At 42.7% G+C, this 22,718-nt stretch overlaps 1 protein-coding gene across 11 annotated transcripts in view; it reads left to right on the forward strand.

Moving 5' to 3' along the window:
• Ryr2 (ryanodine receptor 2) overlaps positions 1-18,851 on the forward strand; it is a 505,092-nt gene extending 486,241 nt beyond the window's left edge. For all 11 annotated transcript variants that reach the window (XM_078023113.1, XM_078023103.1, XM_078023102.1 and 8 more), the window contains 7 exons: positions 2,487-2,633; positions 4,715-4,849; positions 11,816-11,972; positions 13,565-13,629; positions 15,689-15,789; positions 16,706-16,757; positions 17,425-18,851. In XM_078023113.1, the coding sequence (XP_077879239.1) occupies positions 2,487-2,633; positions 4,715-4,849; positions 11,816-11,972; positions 13,565-13,629; positions 15,689-15,789; positions 16,706-16,757; positions 17,425-17,520 (753 nt within the window). In that variant the 3' untranslated portion in view covers positions 17,521-18,851. The remainder of the gene's footprint in view (positions 1-2,486; positions 2,634-4,714; positions 4,850-11,815; positions 11,973-13,564; positions 13,630-15,688; positions 15,790-16,705; positions 16,758-17,424) is intronic.
• The last annotated feature ends 3,867 nt before the right edge of the window (positions 18,852-22,718 follow it).

Raw genomic sequence — 22,718 nt, forward strand, 5'->3', positions numbered from 1 at the left:
GCCCTGACTCTGGGTATCTCCTGAGAGCTCACAATCATGTCCTCTGAATATCTTCCAAAACTTCAACTGTTGAGGCTCCAGCTGGTCTTTTCCATTGCAGTAGCCAGTCCATCCTGCCTTCTGCCCCCTAGGGGCAGTCTAACAGGCCACAGTCCTGGCATAGCCCACTTTTTGCCCAGGGGAGTCTGTCCACAAGATCCACCTTGCTATGGAGCTTTCTTGTCCTCTAGAGAATTTGGGCCTGGGTAGACAGTGGAGGAAGTCTAAAGAACCTCGAGATTTCAGCCTTCTGCAGCTTTGTGGCTTCTGTTTGGCCAATCACTTCTCCACTGTGCTTAGCCCTCAGTCATACAGTGTCTCTCTGAAATACAGCCTAGGGTGCCAGATGAAATCTAAGGTTGCCAGTGACATGTAATATAAGCAAAAAGAAATTATTTTTAGCACAGTTATGTCCCAAATGCCACCTGGGATACACTTATACTAGAATTATTCTTTCTTTCTTGTTGAAATTTAACTGGCATCCCAGATGTGGAGTCCACACACAGTCTTGAATCTACTTGTCATTTACTTATATCTCCTTGATTATCTGATGCCTGAACCTGTTCTTTCTCCTCAACCTTTCCTAGATACCTCCATCTGAACGTCCCATGGCAAATACATCATCTTCTCTCTCCTCCACTTCTCCCACTCCCATAGTTTTCTCTGTCTGTTGGCATTTTTGCTCTTGTTATCACACTATAAATTATTAGCTTGGACTCTGCCTTTTCCTTTCCCTCCATTACCTGCCTCTGTCCATTTGCTTCGTCTTACCTTGTTCCCATCCCTGTCCTCTGTAATTCTCCCTCCCAGCCTTGCCAACTTGGCTGCTCCTCGTGACTCGCATAACCTCAGCTGGGAATTGTCCCATCATCTCCTGATTGAATGGCTCTACTTCTTTCAAAACTTTTAGACAAACTTCCTTAAATGAACTCACTTTACTTTTTTTTATAGATTGAGCCTAAAGATGCCTGCTTGTCAGGGATCTTGCTAGAATAAAATGAGAGACTGTGCATGCAGATGTGGACAATGACCAGCACTCAGCACATGCTCAGTAAATGTTCCTGAAATGCCACTTTCCACAAACACCATCCTGCTCATGATGCTCTGGTGGCTCCCAAAGCCTGTGAGACGTGCCCGGGTGCCTTACCTTGGCCTGTGGGCCTCCACTGCTTCTGCTTTTCCAGCCGGCTCTTCCCACATAGGAACCCAGTGCTCAACCCAGTTCCTTTCTCAGGCTCACTCGTTGCGTAGCCTTATCTCAGCATCCTTTAAAATGCCACCCTCTCTTCTTCCTCTTGACCTCTATCTAACTCCAGTCTCATGTTGCCCATGACATCTCCTGCACCACCTAATTCTCTTCCTTCTTTCTTTTTCAAAGATTGATATATGTTATGGTCATAACAAAGGTTTCTATCCCTTCCCAAAAGTTTTCCACTGGCAAAACCTGCCTTGTGCATAGTAAACACTAGTGAGAAAAGTTAAAGCAATCACAGGATTTTTATTCTGCTTCATGCACTGTCCCCTAAACATGTGTACATGTTCTAGTTTCATGAGTCAGTTATCTACATTAATTATATTCCTGGAGAGTTTTACAATTTTTTATATTATTATTGTTTTTTATTGTTTTTATTTATTTATTTCATACATGACAATAGTGGAATGCATTATATTCATTATTACCCATTCACAGCACAATTTTTCATAACTCTGCATATAAATATGTTCACACCAAATTATGCCATTATACATGAGCTCTAAGAATTATAATGCCAAAAAAAATCAATAAGAATTCTACAGATATTACCTGTGGTATTTTTGGGTTAACCATAACCTTTGGTGACATCAGATAGTATTTTGTTTTTTTCCTAGACTTATTTGAGTTCATGTTAAACCAAGGTGCTTGGTTAACAAAACTCCTCATATAATCTCTCTTAACTAGTAGGTCTAAATAAACACTGATTTGTGTATGAATAAATAAAAAAGAAAGGGAGAAAAGGAAGAGGAAAACTTGGTTGGTTCTTGGGTTGATTGTAGAGCAGGGATTCTTAACCCCAGACAGTTTTGCCCCCAGGGGACATTTGGCAGTGTCAGAACTATGTGGTGTTGGCATCTAGTTGGAGGCTGCTAAGCACTCCATAATGCACAGGGCAGCCCCCTCAGCAAAGGGAGTCCAAGATAGCACTTTTACTGAGGTTGGGAAACCCTGTTATCAAGTTGTAAGTCAATGAATTGTTGTCCATGGGAGGATAAGTAAGAAAAGCCATTCAGTGACATTAAACCTTCCAGGACAAACTCAATAAAACACATGAAGAACTATTACAGTTGGCTAGGATTATAAAATGATGGTCTGGGCAGGTGGAGTGATTTTAATAGGTGTTGTCAGAATAGCATTTGACTGTGGTACGTCTTCTGTCTTCTGATGTGCCTTTCCCTGTTTCTCTTACTAGTCCTTCCTCTATCTAGCCTGGTATATGACCATGTCCGTTCTTGGACACTATAACAACTTTTTTTTTGCTGCTCATCTTCTTGACATTGCTATGGGATTCAAGACCTTAAGAACCATCTTGTCATCAGTAACTCACAATGGCAAACAGGTAAAAGTTCATCCTTTTCTTCCCCATGCAGAAAGTGAAAAAGCAACAAATAAAGTCAACAAAAATGCAATGAACCCTTGAATGACAATTTAGAGCTGCCCAGAACTGCATGCCAGCCTTGGCTTGATCAATTAGCTGTGTGACCTTGGGTGAATTAACAAACATTTCTAAATCTCAGCTCCCTTATTTCCTGGAATGAAAATAATGAAAATACTTCCCTTATTGGATTTTTGTGAAAATTAAATAAAAACAAATAGGACCTAGAACAGCACATGTTCAGCACTGAGGAATTAGTTATTATTTGGCCCATCATGCATCGGTCTCCCCATTGGATCCCAGATGGCACCCAGATGGGTCGCAGCACCCTGACGAACTGGTCATATCAGTAATAGAACACGAGATGCTGTGGCTTAATGTACTGTGACGTTTTGAAACTGGGAATCTTATATACTTTTCTCTCCTTTTAAATTGAACAACAAAAAGGAATGTTTCATTCTTGACAAGATCATACTGGCTTTTGGAAGAAGCTGGTCTAGGTTCAGATAATCAGCTTATAGCAATTAGTTGTTCATGTGAAAACTTTCTGTTACTCTGAATAATGTTGCAGAAATGTGCATTCATTGACTCATTTGCTATTTCTCAAGTGTCCACTGGGCGGAAACACATTCTCAGGTATTGGATTACAAGAGTCCTTTTCCAGAATAACCCAGCACATTTTTAAACAATGTGTCCCTCCAAGATACCTGAACTGTGTCCACCGCAGCTTCCTTCATACATCCTTTGCTCTCTTGGCTCCTGCAGGTGGCTCTTACCCATGTCACTCTGTGGTCTGAATGTGACTGTGGCATGCATGGTGAGCATAGTGTCAGGTCTGCTGTGCTCACTCGCCAGCCAGCACGTCTTCATGCAGAGCTCCCAGTGCAGGTTCAGAGCTGGGGATGCTCAGCCTATGATCTGTTTCTACACAAGATGTCTGCTGCCACTTTCAGACAATCTCTAAGGTTTTGGGTGTCCTTTTGAGTGTCACATTTTCATTGGCAGAAATACAGAGAGCTTAATCGTCATAAGAGTTTAACTGTGCACAAATTTACTTCACTTATAGAAGTGAGTTAAGCCTTCTATCAGTGTAACATGAATTCTGGAGATAATTGTAAAACTGATTTTGTAGACAATAAATACACAGTTACAGTCAAGAATGAAGGGTTGTGTTATAATCAGAGAGAGGACAAATAAAGGTAATGTGTCTTAGTATATTTAGAATTTCTGTGATACAACTAGAAATACACTGCTACCAGGTTGGTAATTCACATTTTCAACACTGTATGCATATCCCATTAAAGGTATCTATGTATGTAAACCATATAGTTGGGAATTAAAGATTATATAAAGCAGAAAGAAGGCCTTTTAAACTGTGGCACTTAATTAAACATTGAGGAAAACTAGCCTTCAGAATAGCTGTGGCCATTAGCCATGGAATTTTTCACATTGATCATTGGTTGGTGTTTACAAAGCGAGATTTCTTGGCTTTATTTTTGAAACATGTGCACCATGTATCCTTATCAGTGGTGTTCCCAGGTTTCAGAAGCAACACAACTTCCTGCTTAATTCTAGAATGTGGTGGAAAGAGAAAATAACTTGGCAACCCCTCTTAGTATCATAAGAAAAATAAGATGAACTTTATTAGGAATGTAGATTATTTACAGAAATTCCATCTCATAAAAAGAGGGAAAGTATTTCATGAAGTTTCTTCTCCTGATATTTAGAGGATAGAGAAATTAACATTTTGAGCTGCTTATTGACAGTGTCGGCTCTCTCTGGACATGAAGCTAAGTTATATTCAGTTTCAACTCCAGCTGTCCTGGGCCTTTGTTAGCCAGGTAGGCAGGCAGGTTTTGCATAAGGTAGTGTTACCACCTGATGAAGAGGATATGTGAACACATCTCCCCACGGGGGCTAAGAAAGGTGAGAAGGAAGAGGCAATGGGCACCATTAGCCTCTACTGGGCAAAGCCAGTGGGGTCCTCCCACCCAGATGTACAAGTCCTGTTTCTGATACATGTTCAATGTCATGTTGCTTTCCAGCTGGTATTAACTGTGGGATTATTGGCTGTTGTCGTATACCTATATACTGTGGTGGCATTCAATTTTTTCCGAAAATTCTACAATAAGAGTGAAGATGGTGATACACCAGATATGAAATGTGACGATATGCTAACGGTGAGTTCCTAAGCTTTGATCTAAATGAATGAAAAAGTTATCCAGCTGTTTCAATCTAATACATTCATGCTTTGTCAGTACAGAAAAAATATTATACACAATAGAAAGTTGAAGGGCTCTTAGACAATCAGCGGTTTTCCCTTTCAGCAGAACATAAAGGACCACATCTGCTTCCCAGCTAGAAGTTGGTAGACTTGCTGAGTGACTTGGTTAGAGTTGGAGGGCAGCACTGACCAGCTTAGCCTGTTGCTCTTATGATCCAGGACTGTAGCTAAAGTGGTTATTTCCTGGAGAACAATTTGAAGCTGTAGAAAAAAATGGCAAATTTGGCAAATTACACGGGCAGACAATTTAGAGTGAAATAAATTCCGTGGGCTTGTAAATATGAAAAGATGCTAAATCCCTGTCACAATGAAAGAAATGCAAATCGAAACAACAAAAACTCACTTTTTATCCATTAAGCTTGAAAAGTTTTAAAGTTTGTCAGCCCTTATAGTTGGTGAATTGATGGGGAGCCTGCACTTTCATGAATCTTACTGAGAATTTGAATTGCTACAATAATTTTAGAAAAATTTTGAAGTACACATATCCTTTGACCTGTGGATATCAATGCTGGTGATTTACTGAATGGCTTATTTCCAAATATGCCCTTATATGTTAGTAGACCATTAGCTATTCTCACAAATTGGAGATAATCTAGATTATCAATAGAGCCCTGATTAAATAAGTATATAAATTCATTAAGAGCCTGTAACTACTTAAAAATGAGGGAACTCTTTGTATGCTGATATGGAAAGACATAGAGATTGCATTTAAGTGGCAGGAACAAAGCAAGACTCTGGGCATTACTGTGAGAGGATGCGCTGGGATTTGGACCACAGATCGGGGAGAGGAAAAGATGTATGCTTGTCGTTTTGTATACTTTATTTTCTTGAGTTATTTTTTTAACCAAATATATAATTTATTTTAGAAGTCTAAGACTGTTTTATCCCCAACACATTATAAAAGAGAGCTTAATTCAATTCTTCTCAATATTATAACCATCTATAGGGTGGATTTCCTGGCCAGGGGGAGAGGCAGGGCATACAGGAAGCTGAGGGGGATGACTAACAGGACCCTCTTAATTCTCCCAAATGTCACATCACTGTTTCCATCCTGAAGATGTTCTGCACATGACATTGTGGTGTCCATGTGTCAGTCACCTACTTAGACAACATGTCACAGTCATGGTCATTTATCCAAACTAGTTCCTGAAAGGTAAGAAATGGTGTCTCAGTTACAGGTTCATAACTTGAACTTGATTATTTATTAAGTACTTGCATGGGACTTAACACTAAGTAAGTAATGAACCAGGCATAGCCCAAAACCAGGGCCTCCTAACAATTATGCTATAGGAGTGCTGTTATTATCCACCTTTACAGATGGGGAGACTGAGCTCCTGAGAGGTGGAACAAGTTGCCATAGGCCACATGGTTAGGAAGAGTCATTCTTCAGCCATTGTTCTGTGCTATTAATTGTTATTTTTGTGTCAGATATTTGTCTGACTGAGCAAACACCATCCCTGCCCTCAGGAACTTGCATGATAACATCTTTGTAAATTCTGTTAAGCTCCTTTGTTTTCTAAGAAGATCTTCCAAGAAAAACGTGACCTAGAAATTCCAAAGTTTTGGAAAACCTTGTAGAGAACCTGATCTTTATACTGTGAACTGTGGGGGTGGTCTCAGATGGTGACATTAAGTGACAGTGTTAGGTAGGGGGATGATCTGCCACCCTGGTTCTCCTTTCCATGCCCGAGTAACCCTTGGCATCTCCCTGGTCTCCCCTGCTGTAGCACAGTCTCCACCACAATAAGCTGTCAACAAAGCATCCTTAGAGGACGAAATTCTCACTGTGGTTCTCAGGATGTGATTCCCTTACTGCTGTTATTTTTGCTTAGGAAGATGATGGCCTTCACCTGCTTGCTTTTGCCCAGTTTCACAGGACACAAACACAGAAGCTGGAGCATTTGCCACTCTTTACCATGAAGAGGCACGTCTCTTGATGGTTTGAACAATAAACTTAGCTAGAGCTTGGTTCTCTTCTGTTAAAGGGATTTCTGGGAGTCTTTGGGACTGAGACTGTCTGAGCCCAGCTCTGGTGTAGGGTCTCACATCTCTGGGCATAGCAATTCACTTACTTTGGACGGTGGAGAGTTTATGGACATCATAAGGCTATTTCAGATGTTTCCTTCCCACAGAGAAAATGCATTTTCCAGACACTAGCCACACCCAGCTCTTAGCCTTTCCATGGGTGCTGCTGATCAGGAAAGCCAGGCAAGAGTCTGAGGCTTTGCTCAAGCTCAAGGCCAGCTGCTTGTTCTTAAAAACTCTCAGAGTCTTAGGGCTTAAGCATCCCCTGTTAATTGGATTCTTACTAACCTGCATGCTGTATCTTCTTTAAAAATCTGACCAAGTGTAAAGTGTAACTGATCACAATGCTCTTTCAAAGTAGAGTCCAGTGTGCCTGTCGACAGGAAAGAAGCAGAACAGGAAATTGTCACATCTTACTTTAATTCAGTTCTCACAGGAGAAGCCCTTCTTGGTAATGTCTTTTAGTAGTTCCTTTTCCTAGGGTGAGATCTCTCTTCTACAAGAATCTCTGTTCTCTCTTTAGTTATGGTTCTTCACTCAGGTCCCCTATGTGAGCTTCACATGCTTGTCCACCACCTCTGCAGGAGGGCAAGGCCAGCAGTCCAGGGAGCCTCTCAAGGTTGGTGCTCCCCTGCTGCCCTACCTCACAGCAGGTGGCGCTGTGGCTGCAGTTTTACCACTCCTGCTTTACTGGGGATTTATTTCATTTTATTTTTTCCTGGATTATGGTGTTTTGAGTCTGAGAATCTAATTAAACCAGCAATGTCCTGATAGAATTCGAACCTCCTTGCCAAGAACTAGAAGGATCTAAAGTCCAGGGGGAAAAGATGGTTGCAGCTAAATACCTGGGGAGACTGAGGGGACCTGTGTAAGGACATTCATCTCCACAGGACAGGAGTCACTGGGGCAGCTCTGGAAACCCACAGTGTGGGTGGACCACCTAGATCTCCCCTGTACTTGTGGCTCAGGTAGGACTTCAAGGCATGTCTTCTTTGGAAAAAGGCTTTTGGGGTGATGGAGATGGGGAGCACCCTCCTGGAAGTTAGGTGACCATTCTAGATGGTCCCAGTTAATTGTTCTCACCCTTTTTGCCCACCCTTTCTCCCCTTCCCTTTTTTATCCAACATAAAGTCTCAAAACATTAAAAAAAAAAAATCTTTACCAGTCCTCCTGAAGGCAACGTGGTGCTCAACCCCAGAACAGATCCCTTGAGGAGGTGAATGAGGAAGACAAGGTGTAGCATATACAGTCCTGAGAATTAACAGCTGCTTGGTCCCCATGTTTGTGGGACCAGGCACTTTTTCTTCCTCATTACTCACATTCTCTGAAAGAAGTGTATCATTTTGTTTCCCCTCAAAGAATTACATCTTTCCAACTCCAGCTCTTATTACCATGTTTGGCTAATTCTATGAAAAGAAAAGTAGACAAAGGATTTTCATTTTCAGGACCAGAAGGATCACTGGGTGGTTGAAAACCTGACACCCCCAAGTGGGTCTTCACCACATACTCCACATGGCACCACTGTAGCCATGCTGAGTCTTTGGACAACCAGGTCATGAGAACCAGTACCCAAACCCCATTGGTGAACTGTGCCCTTATTATTTTCAAATGTAGTATTTCATTGAGCCTAAATAATAAAATCCACAAGACTCTTATCTTTTCAGCATGGATGTGAATTTGCCATTGAACCATGCTGGAAACCCTGGCTCAGCGTGCTTGGAATTACCATACAAGGAATGTGGGGAATGAGATGCAGGGATACTGCTAGGAAAGGCTGATTGGATGGCTAGCAAGAGAGAAAAGGAAAGAGACATTGCCTTGGTAATTTAGTCTCATGTATAAGTCAGAATGCCAAATCTTATTCATTAAGAGCTCACATAGCAGCCTGCAGGTGTAGTTCACTGGTGGAATGCTTTCCTACCATGTGCAAGACCCTATATTCAATCCTCAGCAGGGGAAAGATTTCATGTAGTAAGTTGCTTTCCTAAAGAAAAGCTCTTTTTGGAAAGCCAATTATAGTCCAAAAGTCTTGGTCAACAGGAGTCAGTCAGGAACTACCTGGATGGTACTTGCTAGCACTGTCACATGCAGCTCCAAGCAAGCAGAACTGGAGAGTAGGACATTCCAAGATGTGGACGGGAACCCTATGTCCTCCCTGCTGCTCCCTGTGGCCACTGGTATGGGTATCCCAGGACCAGAGTTTGACAGAGATATGCCAGTCTTCCAGAGCAAGGGCAAGTGGATTGTCCAAACTAAAGAGGAAGATTCTGAATACAAAGCTGTGCTGGTAAAGCCAGCAAGAACAGCTGAACCAGCCTGTGTCACTTCAGGAACTGGGCACAGGGCAGCCGTAGTCAGAGCTGTCCCTTTCCTCTGGCCACAGCTGAGCACATATGGAGACACAGATTTGGAGAAAATGTCTACATTTCTTCTTAGTAAATATAAGGAATATGTGTGCTAAAACGAACTGAAACAGGGTTCAGGAATATTCAGTGAAAACAAAATGTCCTCACCCCACCAAATGTCCTGGCAACAGTTTCAGGCATAAAGTTCTGAGAAATCACTGCAGTGTCCTGGGGATTTTTTTTTTTTAAATGACTTCTTTAAAATTTCACTTCCAGAGATGAATTCAGTACATGGAACCAGGAATCCAGAATGTTTGTGCTTCCAAGAGATTCTCATGTGCAGTCAGGGCCAGGCCCCTCAGCCTCATCCAGATCTGAGGGCTGTCTTGGGCTCCCAGTGCTCGTGGGTAGGCATTGCAGCTGTGTGCCAGCACACAGAACTTTTCTGAATGACTCATCTTCACTGAATCCTGCTCCTTCGGCTCTAGGCCTCTGACCCAGGAAACCTGTCATCTCCTGCATCCATCAGAACTTTGAGCTTTTGGTCTCAGTCCAGTTAGGAGCATTTTGGTGTCCTCTTGCAACCTGTTCTTTGCCTGCACTTTCTGCTCTTTCAGGTCACCTGAGAATTTGAGGCCAATGGGTTGAGGCCACAGGTCTCCACAAGAACAGCTCATCTCGCCCTCATTCATCCACAGGCGAGTTTAGAGTTCCTGTCTTGTTCCAGGTGTTATTTTAGGCACTGGCACTGGAACAGGAAAGGGGCAGAGCCGGTTCCAGTAGAGTGAGATAGGCCATCAGACAAGCTGGGGCCCAGATGTGGAGTTCAGGAAGAAAGCAAGGCTGAAAGAGAAAGGGTTGGAAATGACTGGCCCAGTGGAGATCAGTTAGCCAGGAAACAGAGAAAGGTACCCCAAGGGGGAGTTGGAAAAGAAAAAGGATCAGAGAGCGTAGTCCTGGGCATTGGCTCTCAAGAGACAGGGAGATGGGAAGGACTGGCATGGGAGGCTGAGAAGGAGGCCAGAAAGCTAGGAGTGCCATGTGTCACCGGGTGAGATGGCATTTCAGGGCCTTTGCCTCTGTGCTGTGGAGGCAGCCAGCAAATGGGCTTTGAATTGATGGGTGACGTAGCATTCGGGTCAATCAGAGTGGTCTGGACCATTCTGAGAAGGGCTTATGGAAAAAAAAATTATTAATTTATTTCCAAAAGAATGAGTTGTGAGGGGATAAGAATGGGAAAGGATATCACATGAGGTGAATGTAGAGCAGAGATCTAGGATCAGGAAGAGCTTTTTTGGAGGAGGTGTGGGGGAGGCAGCCATGAAAAAACAGCTTAGTGGGTGAGTGGGGCTAAAGTTCTGAGCCCGAGATGGGGACTTAGGATCTGCCTTGAACGAGGATGGAACGTTGGGTACTCTAAGCCAGTGACTCTCAACCTCGCACAACTCTGCCCATAGAGGTGGCATCAGGAGACAGTGTTTTGTTGTCACCAGGGACTGGGATGCTGTTGATATCTTATAGACTGAGGTCACAGGACCCTTCTCAGATAGCCTACAATGCTTAGGACAGTCCCTTGAAGCAAGGAATTACCCAACCTAAATGCCAGTGGCACTGGGGTAACAACCCTGCCCAGAAGCTACTGTAGGAACCCTGTATTCCCTGTGCTGTGCACCCGTAGCCATCTGTAATTTCTGCTTTTATGTTTCAGGATTGAACCAATGAGCCGCTATTTCCTCTGTCTGTCCCCTCTGTCTTTTTTCTTTATCTCAGATGTTAAATTAGGAAAGACTCCCAGCCCCTGATTCCACACAGTCTAGGTGAGGGGAGGGTTGGGGTTGTGAAGTCTGCTCTTCTCCAGCTCGGTTTCTGAAGTTCCAGGTGGTTCAGTGAGGGTCTTGTGCTTGTCTTTTCCTCTGCTGCTGTCGTCAAGTGACTGGGCAATTCATTCATAGATTTTTTTTTCATGCGCTTCAATGGTATCATGAGACCTTATTATCCTAAATGCATTGGTGCCCAGACGCTAATGCAGGATTTTTCATTATCTGCAAAGTGAGACAGCAGGTGCTAGGCAGAGCCCACAGCAGAGAATTTTAATTGAAAGACAGTGGTGTGTAGGAGCCTAGAGTTTGCATCACAGTTACCAGGATTAAAATGCAGAGATGATTCTGAGATCCTTTCCAGAGTGAGCATCGGGAAGCAGAGAGAAAATCTTGGAGATCTTTTCTTTTCTTTTTTGGTACTAGGGATTGAACTCAAGGGTCTTCAGCCACTGAGCAACATCCCTAGCCCTTTTTATTTTTTATTTTGAGACAGGATCTCATTAAGTTACTTAGAGCCTTGCTAAATTTCTGAGGCTGGCTTTGAACTCACAATCTCCTGCCTTAGTCTCCGAGCTGCTGGGATTACAGGTGTACACCACCTCATCTGGCAGGGATCTTGAGTGTAAAACTGGGAGACATTGCCCAAGAAGTGACACCTTCTGCCCTTTGCAGTGCTACATGTTCCACATGTATGTGGGGGTCCGTGCTGGAGGGGGCATTGGAGATGAGATTGAAGATCCAGCAGGAGACGAGTATGAGATCTATCGCATCATCTTTGACATCACCTTCTTCTTCTTCGTGATCGTCATCCTCCTGGCTATCATACAAGGTGAGCCTCCTCCTCCCAGGGTTAGGACATCTGGAACGAGAGCCACTGTGGTTGGAGCTGAAGCTCAGGGTGGGGCAAAGATGCAGTGTGTTTTCTGGAAAGGCCAAACAGAGCTTTCCCTTTCCCGTCAAACTAGTAGAGGGAAAAACAAGCAGCCTGCGACCTGAGAGGGGAGGGATGCAGTTTTCTGTGTCTCCCTTGAACAGCAGTGGACAGAGCACTTCATTTGGTTTGAATTTTTTTTTTAATATTTATTTCTTAGTTCTTGGCGGATACAACATCTTTGTTGGTATGTGGTGCTGAGGATCAAACCCGGGCTGCACGCATGCCAGGCGAGCACGCTACCGCTTGAGCCACATCCCCAGCCCCACACTTCATTTGATTTGAATTCCAGTCCTGCTGCTTATGAGCTTGAGGAATTGGGGGGACTGGGTGAACCAAAGCCATGTGGGTCTGTCACATGGAAGTCACATAAATCTCTAAGCCCTATGCATGGTTGTTGAGAGGTTTTAAAAAGTGATACTTGTTCAAATGCCCAGTGTGGTGCCTGACATGTAATTAGGGCAACATAAGCAGTCAGAGCTCTCACTGCTGAGAACCTGCCTCATGCCAGGCATGTGTTCCCCTCTCACTGGCATCATGAGGACCGGGCTGTTACCCACACTTTGCCTGGGAAGAGGCAGCCTTGGTGAGTCTGCGCAGCCTGAGCAGAGTGTGGAGTCCCACCATGCTGGGCAGGAGCCCACATCCAGACTGGGGCCGTCTGGACTCACAGTCCTCATGTCTAGCCATGGGGCTGCCATGAGCCCCTGGTTCTTCTTTTTATTGTAGGGTGACTTGGAGTGTGGTCTTTTACTCTCAGAAAAAAAAATTATTCATTTTATTTTCTTTGCTTAACCCATTTATCCTGACTTGAACGAGATGTCTAATGTGCCAGTATCTTTTAAGTTCCACAGGCAAAAAGTGGCACTGGGTTTTTGGTTGTTTTTTTTTTTTCTCAAATACATGGAGAAGTGTAAAGGTTCACAGTCTATGTGTTAGGTCTTTATAGAGTGCAGTAGAAGTGTGTTTGGTGAGACAACGAAATCATAAAACTCTTGGAAGAAAGTGCAGGGGCTGAAACAGAATGTCTACTGCAGCTTCTGGAAGCTGCACCTGTAGGACCTCATGGGAAGGCAACTGAGGATTCCCACAGTTAGGTGCTGGTTTATTCCCAACTTGATACTCCAAAGCTATTCTGGAGAATTTTCTGTGTTTTACAGCCACAAACCCCAGTTGTTCTTTTGCAGCATGAAGTAGGTGGGTACATACCCTCCGCGTATGCCAAGTTGATCAGAAGTTTCTTGTACTCTGTCATTCATTTTTAAAAGCTCGTTTAGTGAGTGTTCACTTCAGTAACTACTTCTCCCTCCCAAAATAGAGTGACTCCCCAGTAAAAAAAACTGGATGTGAGCTGGTAAGTCTATGAAGTTTTGAGCATTCTCTTATAGAGTTATATATTTTTCCCTTTCTTCAGATGCAACGGGCAAAGGACTATGAATTTGTTATTCTCTGGTCGATAAAGATTAAGTTGTGTCTCTGTTTAACACTAGGTTTAATTATTGATGCTTTTGGGGAACTGAGAGACCAACAGGAGCAAGTCAAGGAAGACATGGAGGTAAGCCTCTTCCTGTGGCGTGCTTTGTGGTTATCATGATGTTCATCTTCCTCACTGCCTCTGTCAAGAGAAGCATGGGTGTGGGGAAGGGGCTCAGGGACCCATACCACATGTGGTTTCACTGGCCTTTTCAGTTTTCAACTGTGGTTTGCAATTCAGCCAATACATGTGCTGAAACAGTAGCTAAACTGGAACTGGACTGCAGCAATGGGTGCCATCCACCCTCAAGAAGTGGGAGACTCTTCATCCTAACCACAGATCCACCAACAGATAGGCACACAGGTAGTTGATTACAGGGCAATGGGAGGAGCTCCTGTGAGGGGACACCCCTGAGCGCTGGGGTCTCCAGGGCTGGTGCTGGTCACTCCTGGATGATCAGGGAACTTCCTGGAAGAGAGGCCCAAGCTGAGGCCCAAAGCTGGTGGAGGTGTAGGTTTGAGAGTGAGAGAGCAGGACAGTGGTACCTTCCTCATCACTATCCCCTCCTGTTCCATTCCCATCTCCAGGGTACCACTCACATGCAGTTGTGTGAGAGCCTCACCATCTAAGGCCCTATTGCCAAGGCTCTGATTTTAGGGAATTTGGATATGCCAAAATTTTTTTGAGAGTGTAAATGGTTGAGGATGAAGCATTAAATGCTAGTGATGGAGCTTGAGAGGTAAACCAGTTAATGAAGTGCCTATAATAACTCACTTGAGAAATCTAGTTGATCATATGGACTGTGGGAAAGAAGGCAGGGATTTAGGAGGGCAGCAAGGTGATGAGATTTGTATCTTACATGCTAACTGTGGATTCAAATGAGAGTTAGGGTTAGTGGACTAGAAACTGGCCAGACCAGAAGCAGAGAAGAGGCCACAGCATTTCCAGGTAGAGGTTATGAAGAGCCTCTGAGGTTGCTGAAGAAGTGCCCCTGAGGAGGCAGGAATGAAATGGAACAGATGTACTTGGGAGCTTGAAGAGAACATGGCGGCCCCAGTGCAGAACAAGGAGATGGAGCAAGCCAGCAAGTCCTTGGGCTGCAGGCAGGAGCCCCTGGATGGGTGCTGGTGGCTCAGTTAGCTCTCCTGGGTCAATGTAGGAAGAGCAGGCTCCTGGAACAGATTACCAATATGAATTGAACCTGTTTGGTTTAAAGGACATCCAGTAGAGCCGTGCAAAGACCTGGTTGTTCTCTCAAATCCCACATGTGGTCAGAAGTTGTTGACCAATAAGGCAGGATGAAATTTCTAAGTTACCATCATCACCTTGATCCCAGGACCCAGGATCTGCCTTATGGGCATGCTCCAGATGGAATTAAACAGCTTCCAGTTGGTGGGGAATGAGGTGTCAACACTAAATCCACTTGGCCTGATAACATAGTCACTCTGATTCCAAAACTCAGATCATGAAATGGAGGGGCTGCTTTTCCTTGAGTGTGTGGGGGCCAGTCCTGCAGGTGGTCAAGCAAGCAGCTGCTGTTCTATGGACTGCATGATGAGAGGCGTAGTTCAGTGGAAAGGGAGGGGAAAAGACCATGTAGCCAGTTCCTGGAATTGACAGGGAAGCACACATCCATTGGCTAAGTCCTACCTCCCACAGTACCTGGTCCAGGGCAGACCCACAGAGTCACTGGAATGCCTCATGGTTTGTTATTAGATTTGACCCTCCCCAAAGGGAAGTAATGTACCTCTTTATCCCTTTGGTTGCTAGATTTGGTGCATGCAGGTACTAAGTTTGCAGTGCCAGGCGAGGACAGTTAATCCTGCCTATGTAGCTGTAGTCAATGTCATGATCAAGAGTGGTTGCTAAGTCTGGACATTTGCATGTAGGCTGCCAAAAAAACATAGCCTTTTGGCTGTCTTCATCCTGCACTCTGCATTTATTACTTGCTGCCAGTACTAGTATTATTTAAACTACACTAAAAAATGGTTGTGGCAACTGTTAAATTCACCTTCAAGGGTCTGGCAAAACGTCCACACAGGTATCTTTGATGTATATTAAGAAAACCAAATTGCTGCTGCTGTGTGATGAGTTTTGCTTTGTGAACCCCTGACATTGACTGTCTCCCTTTGTCCTTTAGACCAAGTGCTTCATCTGTGGAATAGGCAATGACTACTTTGACACAGTGCCACATGGCTTTGAAACCCACACTTTGCAGGAGCACAACTTGGCCAACTACCTGTGAGTACCCAGCCAGACTCTCTGCCCATTCCAAGCAGCTTGAGGCATGGCAGGGGGTGACGGGGGAGCTTCTCTCTCTACACAGTTGCTCAGATACTTTAAAAGAAGGACCATCAGCCATTGGCTGACTTTCCCTCTGGAATAGGTTGAATTATGAATTGAAACTGCAGCTCTTCACATGAAGGATTCTTTCTAAAATGTGGAGGAGGGAGGGTGGAGAGTGGGGTGCAGAGCCTCTGTGGGGGTCTTAGCTCTTCCCCATCTCAAACAGGAATCCTTCAGCTGCTTCCTAGTAGAATGTGAAGCCTGCTTTTATTAAATCTGCAGAATTAAGGTCTCTTTAGGCACTACTGGAAACCTAGTTAAAAGTTGCTTTTGATTTTTTAATACATAGAAATATGGCCACTATGTGGAAGTAGCCAAAATTATAGTTGGGTAAAATGTTATTCCTAGTTTCACCCAACTTTAGTATCTAACAGAGGAGATGTAAAGGAGCATTGTAAAGAAAAATAAATGGGCGAACTAGACTGGATTGAACCCATCAGTAAGTGGGGCCATCTTCCTAAGCAGGTCTTCAATTAAAATTCATCAGTGTTGCTTCGACTCCGACAGAGGTGTGTATCCCAATCTGCAGTCAGGTGTGTGTACCCCAATCTGCAGTCAGGGGGGAAACCATGCATCAGACCAGAAAGTCAAGTCAAAATATGCCCTTCCTTCTTTCCAGTGCACTGTAGTTAATTTTCCATGAATCGTGCCCTTCCTTCTTTCCAGTATACTGTAGTTAATTTTCCATGAATTGTGTTGGTGGTTTTCCTCTGTGCCTACCACAATGGAATTCAACAGAAGATGTATAAAATATTCCATATTCTGATATTTTTATATAACCCCTTTCTCATGAATCTCTCTGTATCTGTAGGTTTTTTCTGATGTATCTCATAAACAAAGATGAAACCGAACACACAGGACAGGTGGGTAATGGTGACTACACATCTTTAGAAAGAAACGATGGGAAGGGAAGCCCCACACACTGGGGCAAAGCATGAGCCCTGCAGAGTCAGGGAGGAATGAGACTTGGGTATTGGTTGAGGTGTCCTGATGTGAATGCCTGTTACCTTGGAGGAGTCTGGAAAGATTGCCTTCTTTGAAAAAGTAAAATTCTAATTTCACATTGTAAACTTTTCAGTGTTGGGTTTGCATTTAGAAGCTGTAAGAAAATTTTTACAAATTAAAATTAAAAGTGTTTTTAATTATAATGCCCTTGTTTGCTTAAATCAGATGGCCAGTAATTTCAAAGGAACTTCAGCTCACTCTGTTACCATTAGTTAAAAATGACTGCACATTACATGTCTAAGTCCCCTTTCAGAACTGCTCACCACAAATTGTTAATAGTTTGACAAGGGATATAATTAATAATAATATTTTAAGAGAACCCTCAAAAGTACTTATCACAAGCATATTTTTATCATTATTATATTTTTATTCCCAGAAGTAAATAAGGCCTGGTATAGTTAGTTTGAAACTAAATAAATTTGGATTTCTCCCTGTTTTCCATTAGCATAGTTGAGCTTCTGTCTGTATCTTGTGTTCACACACAGATCTGGAGGACCATGTTAACACATTGCCTTTGCTTTTCAGGAATCTTACGTCTGGAAAATGTATCAAGAGAGGTGCTGGGAATTTTTCCCAGCAGGGGATTGCTTCCGGAAACAGTATGAAGACCAACTAAATTAAAATCACCACTGAAACCAGAAGGCCCCCTCCCTCTCTGTGCCTCCCTGTCCACCTGCCCACCCTCTCTGACCCCCTCTCTGTCTCTGTCCTCTTGGAAAGAGCGTGCAGATTTTGTGAATGGCCAGTGTTCTGTGCTTTCTGGGAGCATCAGAGCTCTGTCTCTAAGGACCTGTTTTCCCCCCACCTTGTGTATTTTGTTTGAGAAATAAAGACTGAAGAAGAATCTAAATTCATACCCAGATAAAACGGGAACTCTGGGAAGAAGATCATTGCAGACACTCTCTACCATACCATGCGGGCAGTTTCTTCTGAGGGTCCTGGACACCTCCTGAGCCATGGGACCTTCACAGTGGAGCGTGGCAGCCACAGTCACCGGCCTCTTTATTTCACCATCTGAAAGGGAACTGTCTGAGGGTCACAGCACTGTAGCACTTAGCCGATTGCCGTGGACACCAGTTGTGAAGGGAAACCGTGCCTTATTCTATGTGGGTTGAGCTATGCAGAAGATGTGCATGAAAAGCATCTTTCTTTTCTTTACATTCACCTTTTTTTCCTTAGTTAGATTGATTTCATGAGTTTTTTTTTTTTCCTCTTCATTTTTTTTCTCTGGTGGGGGAGGGTAAGAAAAGCTTTCTCACCTGTTTCAAAAGATGGGTGGTGTGACTCAGGATGGACGAGGCTCTTCTCATCAGCTACTCCTCATTTGCCCTCCCTGTCTGCTCCTGCTCTAATTTTGGTAATGCTCTCTGATGCAACATTGCAACATTATGAAATCTTTGTATGAAAACAAAAAGACTGCAAAAAAACACACTTTGAAAAGAAATAATTCATTGCATGTTTATTATGCAAGTTTAAAGGAACCAAGAAAACCTTCAGAAGCAAGTTGATCAACATGAGAGAACTTCCATGATAATTATATCCATAGTAATAAAGTGTCGTGGGCTTATTTGTACACTCGGAGCCAATGTCATCCACCAACAATGTGATACGTTCCGAACTTGAGGTAGTTTTGGGTTTTCCTCTTTCTTTCGGTCACCCGTGATCAGTTGTTGATTAAGGACTTTTCGTCAGGCCATTTTTTGATATCAAAGCTGAAGCAATATCCATTCAGGGATTTCATCAGTTGCATCACAGACCATGGGTGATATATAAATTGCTCCATTTTTTTTTCCATTTTGAGTCCTTTTAAATGTAATGCTAACCTTTACAATTAAAAAGACACATTCAGAATGGAAGTGAGGTCATTTTGCAAACATTGGAGCTCTTTTATTACAAGTCTGCTTGTTAATTTTAGAATTGTAAAACTGCTATGATTAAACTATTTAACTAACTTTCCATCCTCTTTTTTTCCTCCATTTCACTTTTCCCTGTGGCTCACAAAACCTTGCCTTTGAGTTGAAGTGGGTGTAGGACAGTCCCAAGCACCCTGCTGAGACCTTTCACACTGTCAGACTCACATGCAGTTGAATAGGTTTGCAGGATTTGTGATTAGCCTCTGAGTAAACCAATGTCAGGAAAAAAAGTCGCTGTCTTTCCAGTTGTTTACTTTTTATACATCACTCATTTTACAAAGTCTTGCTCAGAGAAATTTTTTTTCTCTAAATAATAAGGATCCATTTTCTCTTATGAAAAAGAATCAATGTGTTAGTAAGAGGGGCATTAAACACTCATATGCTCACTGAACATGTGTGCCAGGAACTGTGGTGGACACTAGTGTCATTTTACATCTCTACAGCACGGAGTCCCACCTACTTTAGCACCTAGAATCCTCCTTGGCTTTTGGAGTCACTTGGGGAAAGGAATAAATTCGGCTGTGCCCCAGGAGTAACTTCCAAGCTGCTCAGGGGAAGGGATCTGCCCCGCAGAGTCTGAAGTCCATCAAGTCAGTTGCATAAAATACAAAGGGCACCCTTTGCCACAAACATGCAGAGGAGGAAGTTCTCCTCCAGGACAGGAAGTCAGTGACAGTTGACACGAAATAGTACAGGTGAGAGGTGAGTGGGTAGATTCATTAGTTGCCCTACATTCAGCAAGTTACTTTTTTTTTCTTTCTTGCAGAAATGTTTTCTTTTGTGCAAGCCCTACTGATTGGTGGCTCTCAGCTTTGGATTCTGAAGTGGGAGGCAGGCTGGAATCTGGGGAATCTCCGCCAGTAGGCTTTGCACAAACCTCAGTGTTGAGGGAAGAGTGAGGGAGCAGAGTGATCACTGGAGAAACCACCTTTCCCAGCCTTACCATGGGCCAACAGAGCAGGACCCTTGCTTCCCTCCGGAGGTCTCTGGAGGAAGAGGGAGCTTCCCTCCTCAGGGTCATGAATTCTCCACCCCTCTGAAGATGTCTCAACAAATCTCAAACACAATGTGGTTGTCTACTTCTCATTTAATTTGGGACTGCCCAACCCAAACTCAAGAAATATAATCCTTTTAGCAATTTTATAACAATATTCACAAAGAACAGCATGGTGGACCCTGTGGGTGCCTACCTCAGCCCAACATGCATAGAATCCTGCACTTATTTCACTTGTTCCTCTCATGTATTTTCCCCCAGAAACAACTTTCAAATCTAATCCATCAAGCAAGTTGAGGTTCACAGTTGAAATTGAAATTTTCCAAATACCTTCAGGTTGAGAGGGTCTAAATATTTTCTTTTGTTTATTTTCCATGCAAAGAAGGTGGTTTGTTCTCAGCCCTTCAAAAACTCATTGAAAAGTCATATTGTAATGAGAAAACTTCAGACCTGATTGCCAAATCATATTCAGGAAAATGGAACATTTTTTCCATTTTCTAGCTTTCCTTGGAAAATGTTCCGTTTTTCTTTAAGCTCTCATTTTCTGGGTGAATATACCAGTTTGGCCCTATCTCTGTTAAGGTCTCCATGTGGTGATCACTGGTAAGTGCCTCATTGACTCTGGACATAGAACTTTAAAAATATTGATTATCTTTACTCAAGAATGAAATTCATAAAAATCTGACTCGGAGGAGGTTTGGACAGACATTCCCTGAACTATTTCATAAATACCTACTATGTTGTAGGAGGGTGACCTCTTGGTCACCTTCATTCCTGCCCAGCAGTCTGCACTTCCATGCTGGAAGCTGGGGAAGGAAGCATCCTGCCTTAACCGCTGTGCATGCGCGGCTCCTGGGTCTGCTGATAGCCATGAACACTAGTGGCTCACATCCTTGACGGCAACAGCTTCAGTGTCGGATCTGACATCCTGCCTCAGATGGACAGCTCATGTGATGAGAACAGGTGGCTGATAACTGCTTTAAGTTCTGTGTTCCCCACATCACAGGGTGTTTTGTACTATCACTGCTCAAAACAGAAACGAGAGGCTGTGATAGGACTTCCTGTTCTGCTGATCTCCTGGGACTTCGGGATCTCCAGGAGGTCATCCAGGCAGGTTAAATGACTCAGTTCTGGTTTCTGCTGGTTAGTGGGGGAGCTGGAGTGTTTTTCTTGTTCATCTTTTTCTTGCAATCAAAATAGTTGGGAAATAGCAGGTTCTTAATGACCTTGTGAAAAGGAAGCAGATTTACCAAAGGTTTTGGTAAAACATCATTGGTGTTCACCGCTATTCTACTTCTAGAATAAAGGGATTCTAGGAGTAATTAAGTGAATAACTTGTTTCAATATGCTCCATCAAGCATAGCTATTTCTAAATAAAAAAAAACCCTAGTGTCAATTTTAGTTCAACACAATAAGAAAGCTTCATATTATATTTTGCTTTGGTATTAAACTTATTTCTATATAGATATCTTGGTTTTCCTGTCTATAAAGTTACTTTATTGTTGCTAAAAAAGATCTACTTCCCAGTTGTAATATTCATCATGTTAAAATAATTTTGGTTCTTATTCTTAAAGGTTTTGGGCATCATCATAGTTGAAAAGATCGAAGAATCCTATATGTTAGTGCGTCTCTCAGTGGGGCTTTAATGGCAAAGGAGCAACTAGTTTGCCTTTCTTGTTCCATGTCAGGAGGAAAACTTTTCCTGTTATATTCTGTGTTTAGAGACCTGAAAATTAAATTGTCAAACAGAAGATTAGTAAAAGAAGAGACAGATGTTCAGAGAAAAATGGAACTCAGCAGTAGGAACCGAGGATTCTGTACCATATTAATAGGGCACAGGGTCGGGCATAGGGGCACTTCTGAGAAAAGATGGATCTTAGAAGGTGGAGAGAAAGGACACTTATGGAAAGACAAAATAACTTTTTGAAAGATAAAGGTGCTCTTAAGAAGACTAGATGGGAGACAGTTTTGTGATAGCTTCTGGGTACCCAGTGCTACCTCCAAGAGATTAGAGTTGCTCTCAGGGGATTTGGGATGATTGAGTTCTTCAGGGAGATTCTACCTCTAGGCAGATAAGGGATTTCAGGAACTCACATTGCCTTTGGCTCAAATTAAATTGAATGTCCTAGTGACTCATTGTAGACCCCTTAACCCACGAACCCCACACTCCCCCAATACAGTCCAGCTCCTTTTATGCTTCAAACATTTCATGTTTATTTTCGAAGAATTCTGTGAAATTGATATATGTGCACTCCATCTTCATTAAGCATCTCTCAATCTTCAAATTTTTGTAGAGAAAATTTACTTATAGGCCTGGTTAACACCACTGAATATTATTAAGTGTATTAAATGTCATGCTCCTAACAGGCAAGGAGGAACTCTAGAACTACTGATTTAAAAAAAAAAAAAAAAAGACATCATACACTGCAATTTTAATTACCTGCAGCTCTGGATACCTTGTCCATAATGTATTAAAATTAGGTATAATGTACATTTTATATATAAAATCAGAAGCACAGTTGTAATTTGAAGAATAAGAGTAGTACGTGGAATTGAGATAGTGCATACATTCTTTATTGTCACAAAGAGAAATTGGAAATGTCCATTTAAGCTTTTAGTATTATGACCAAGCTGCAAGGTCTCCTTCACAAAGTAAAGATACATGGAACAGAACCCTAGGCATGATAATACATTATGAATTAATAAAACTTCAAGGTTAGATGATTGTTATTTTTTCCTCCCTGTCTTTATATACAAGGACAAATTACTTTCATGTTTATTTTTTAAAACCAGTTAGGTAAAAAAGTAGAAAATTTTATCTTTTTGTTTAAAGGCTAGAAATACTGAAATAAATGCTTGCATATAAAAATCTTATAAAGGCTAAGACACAGAATTAGCTAATGCTAAATGCT

This window comes from Ictidomys tridecemlineatus, chromosome 10 (genome assembly GCF_052094955.1).
Source record: "Ictidomys tridecemlineatus isolate mIctTri1 chromosome 10, mIctTri1.hap1, whole genome shotgun sequence".
Lineage (NCBI taxonomy): Eukaryota > Metazoa > Chordata > Mammalia > Rodentia > Sciuridae > Ictidomys > Ictidomys tridecemlineatus.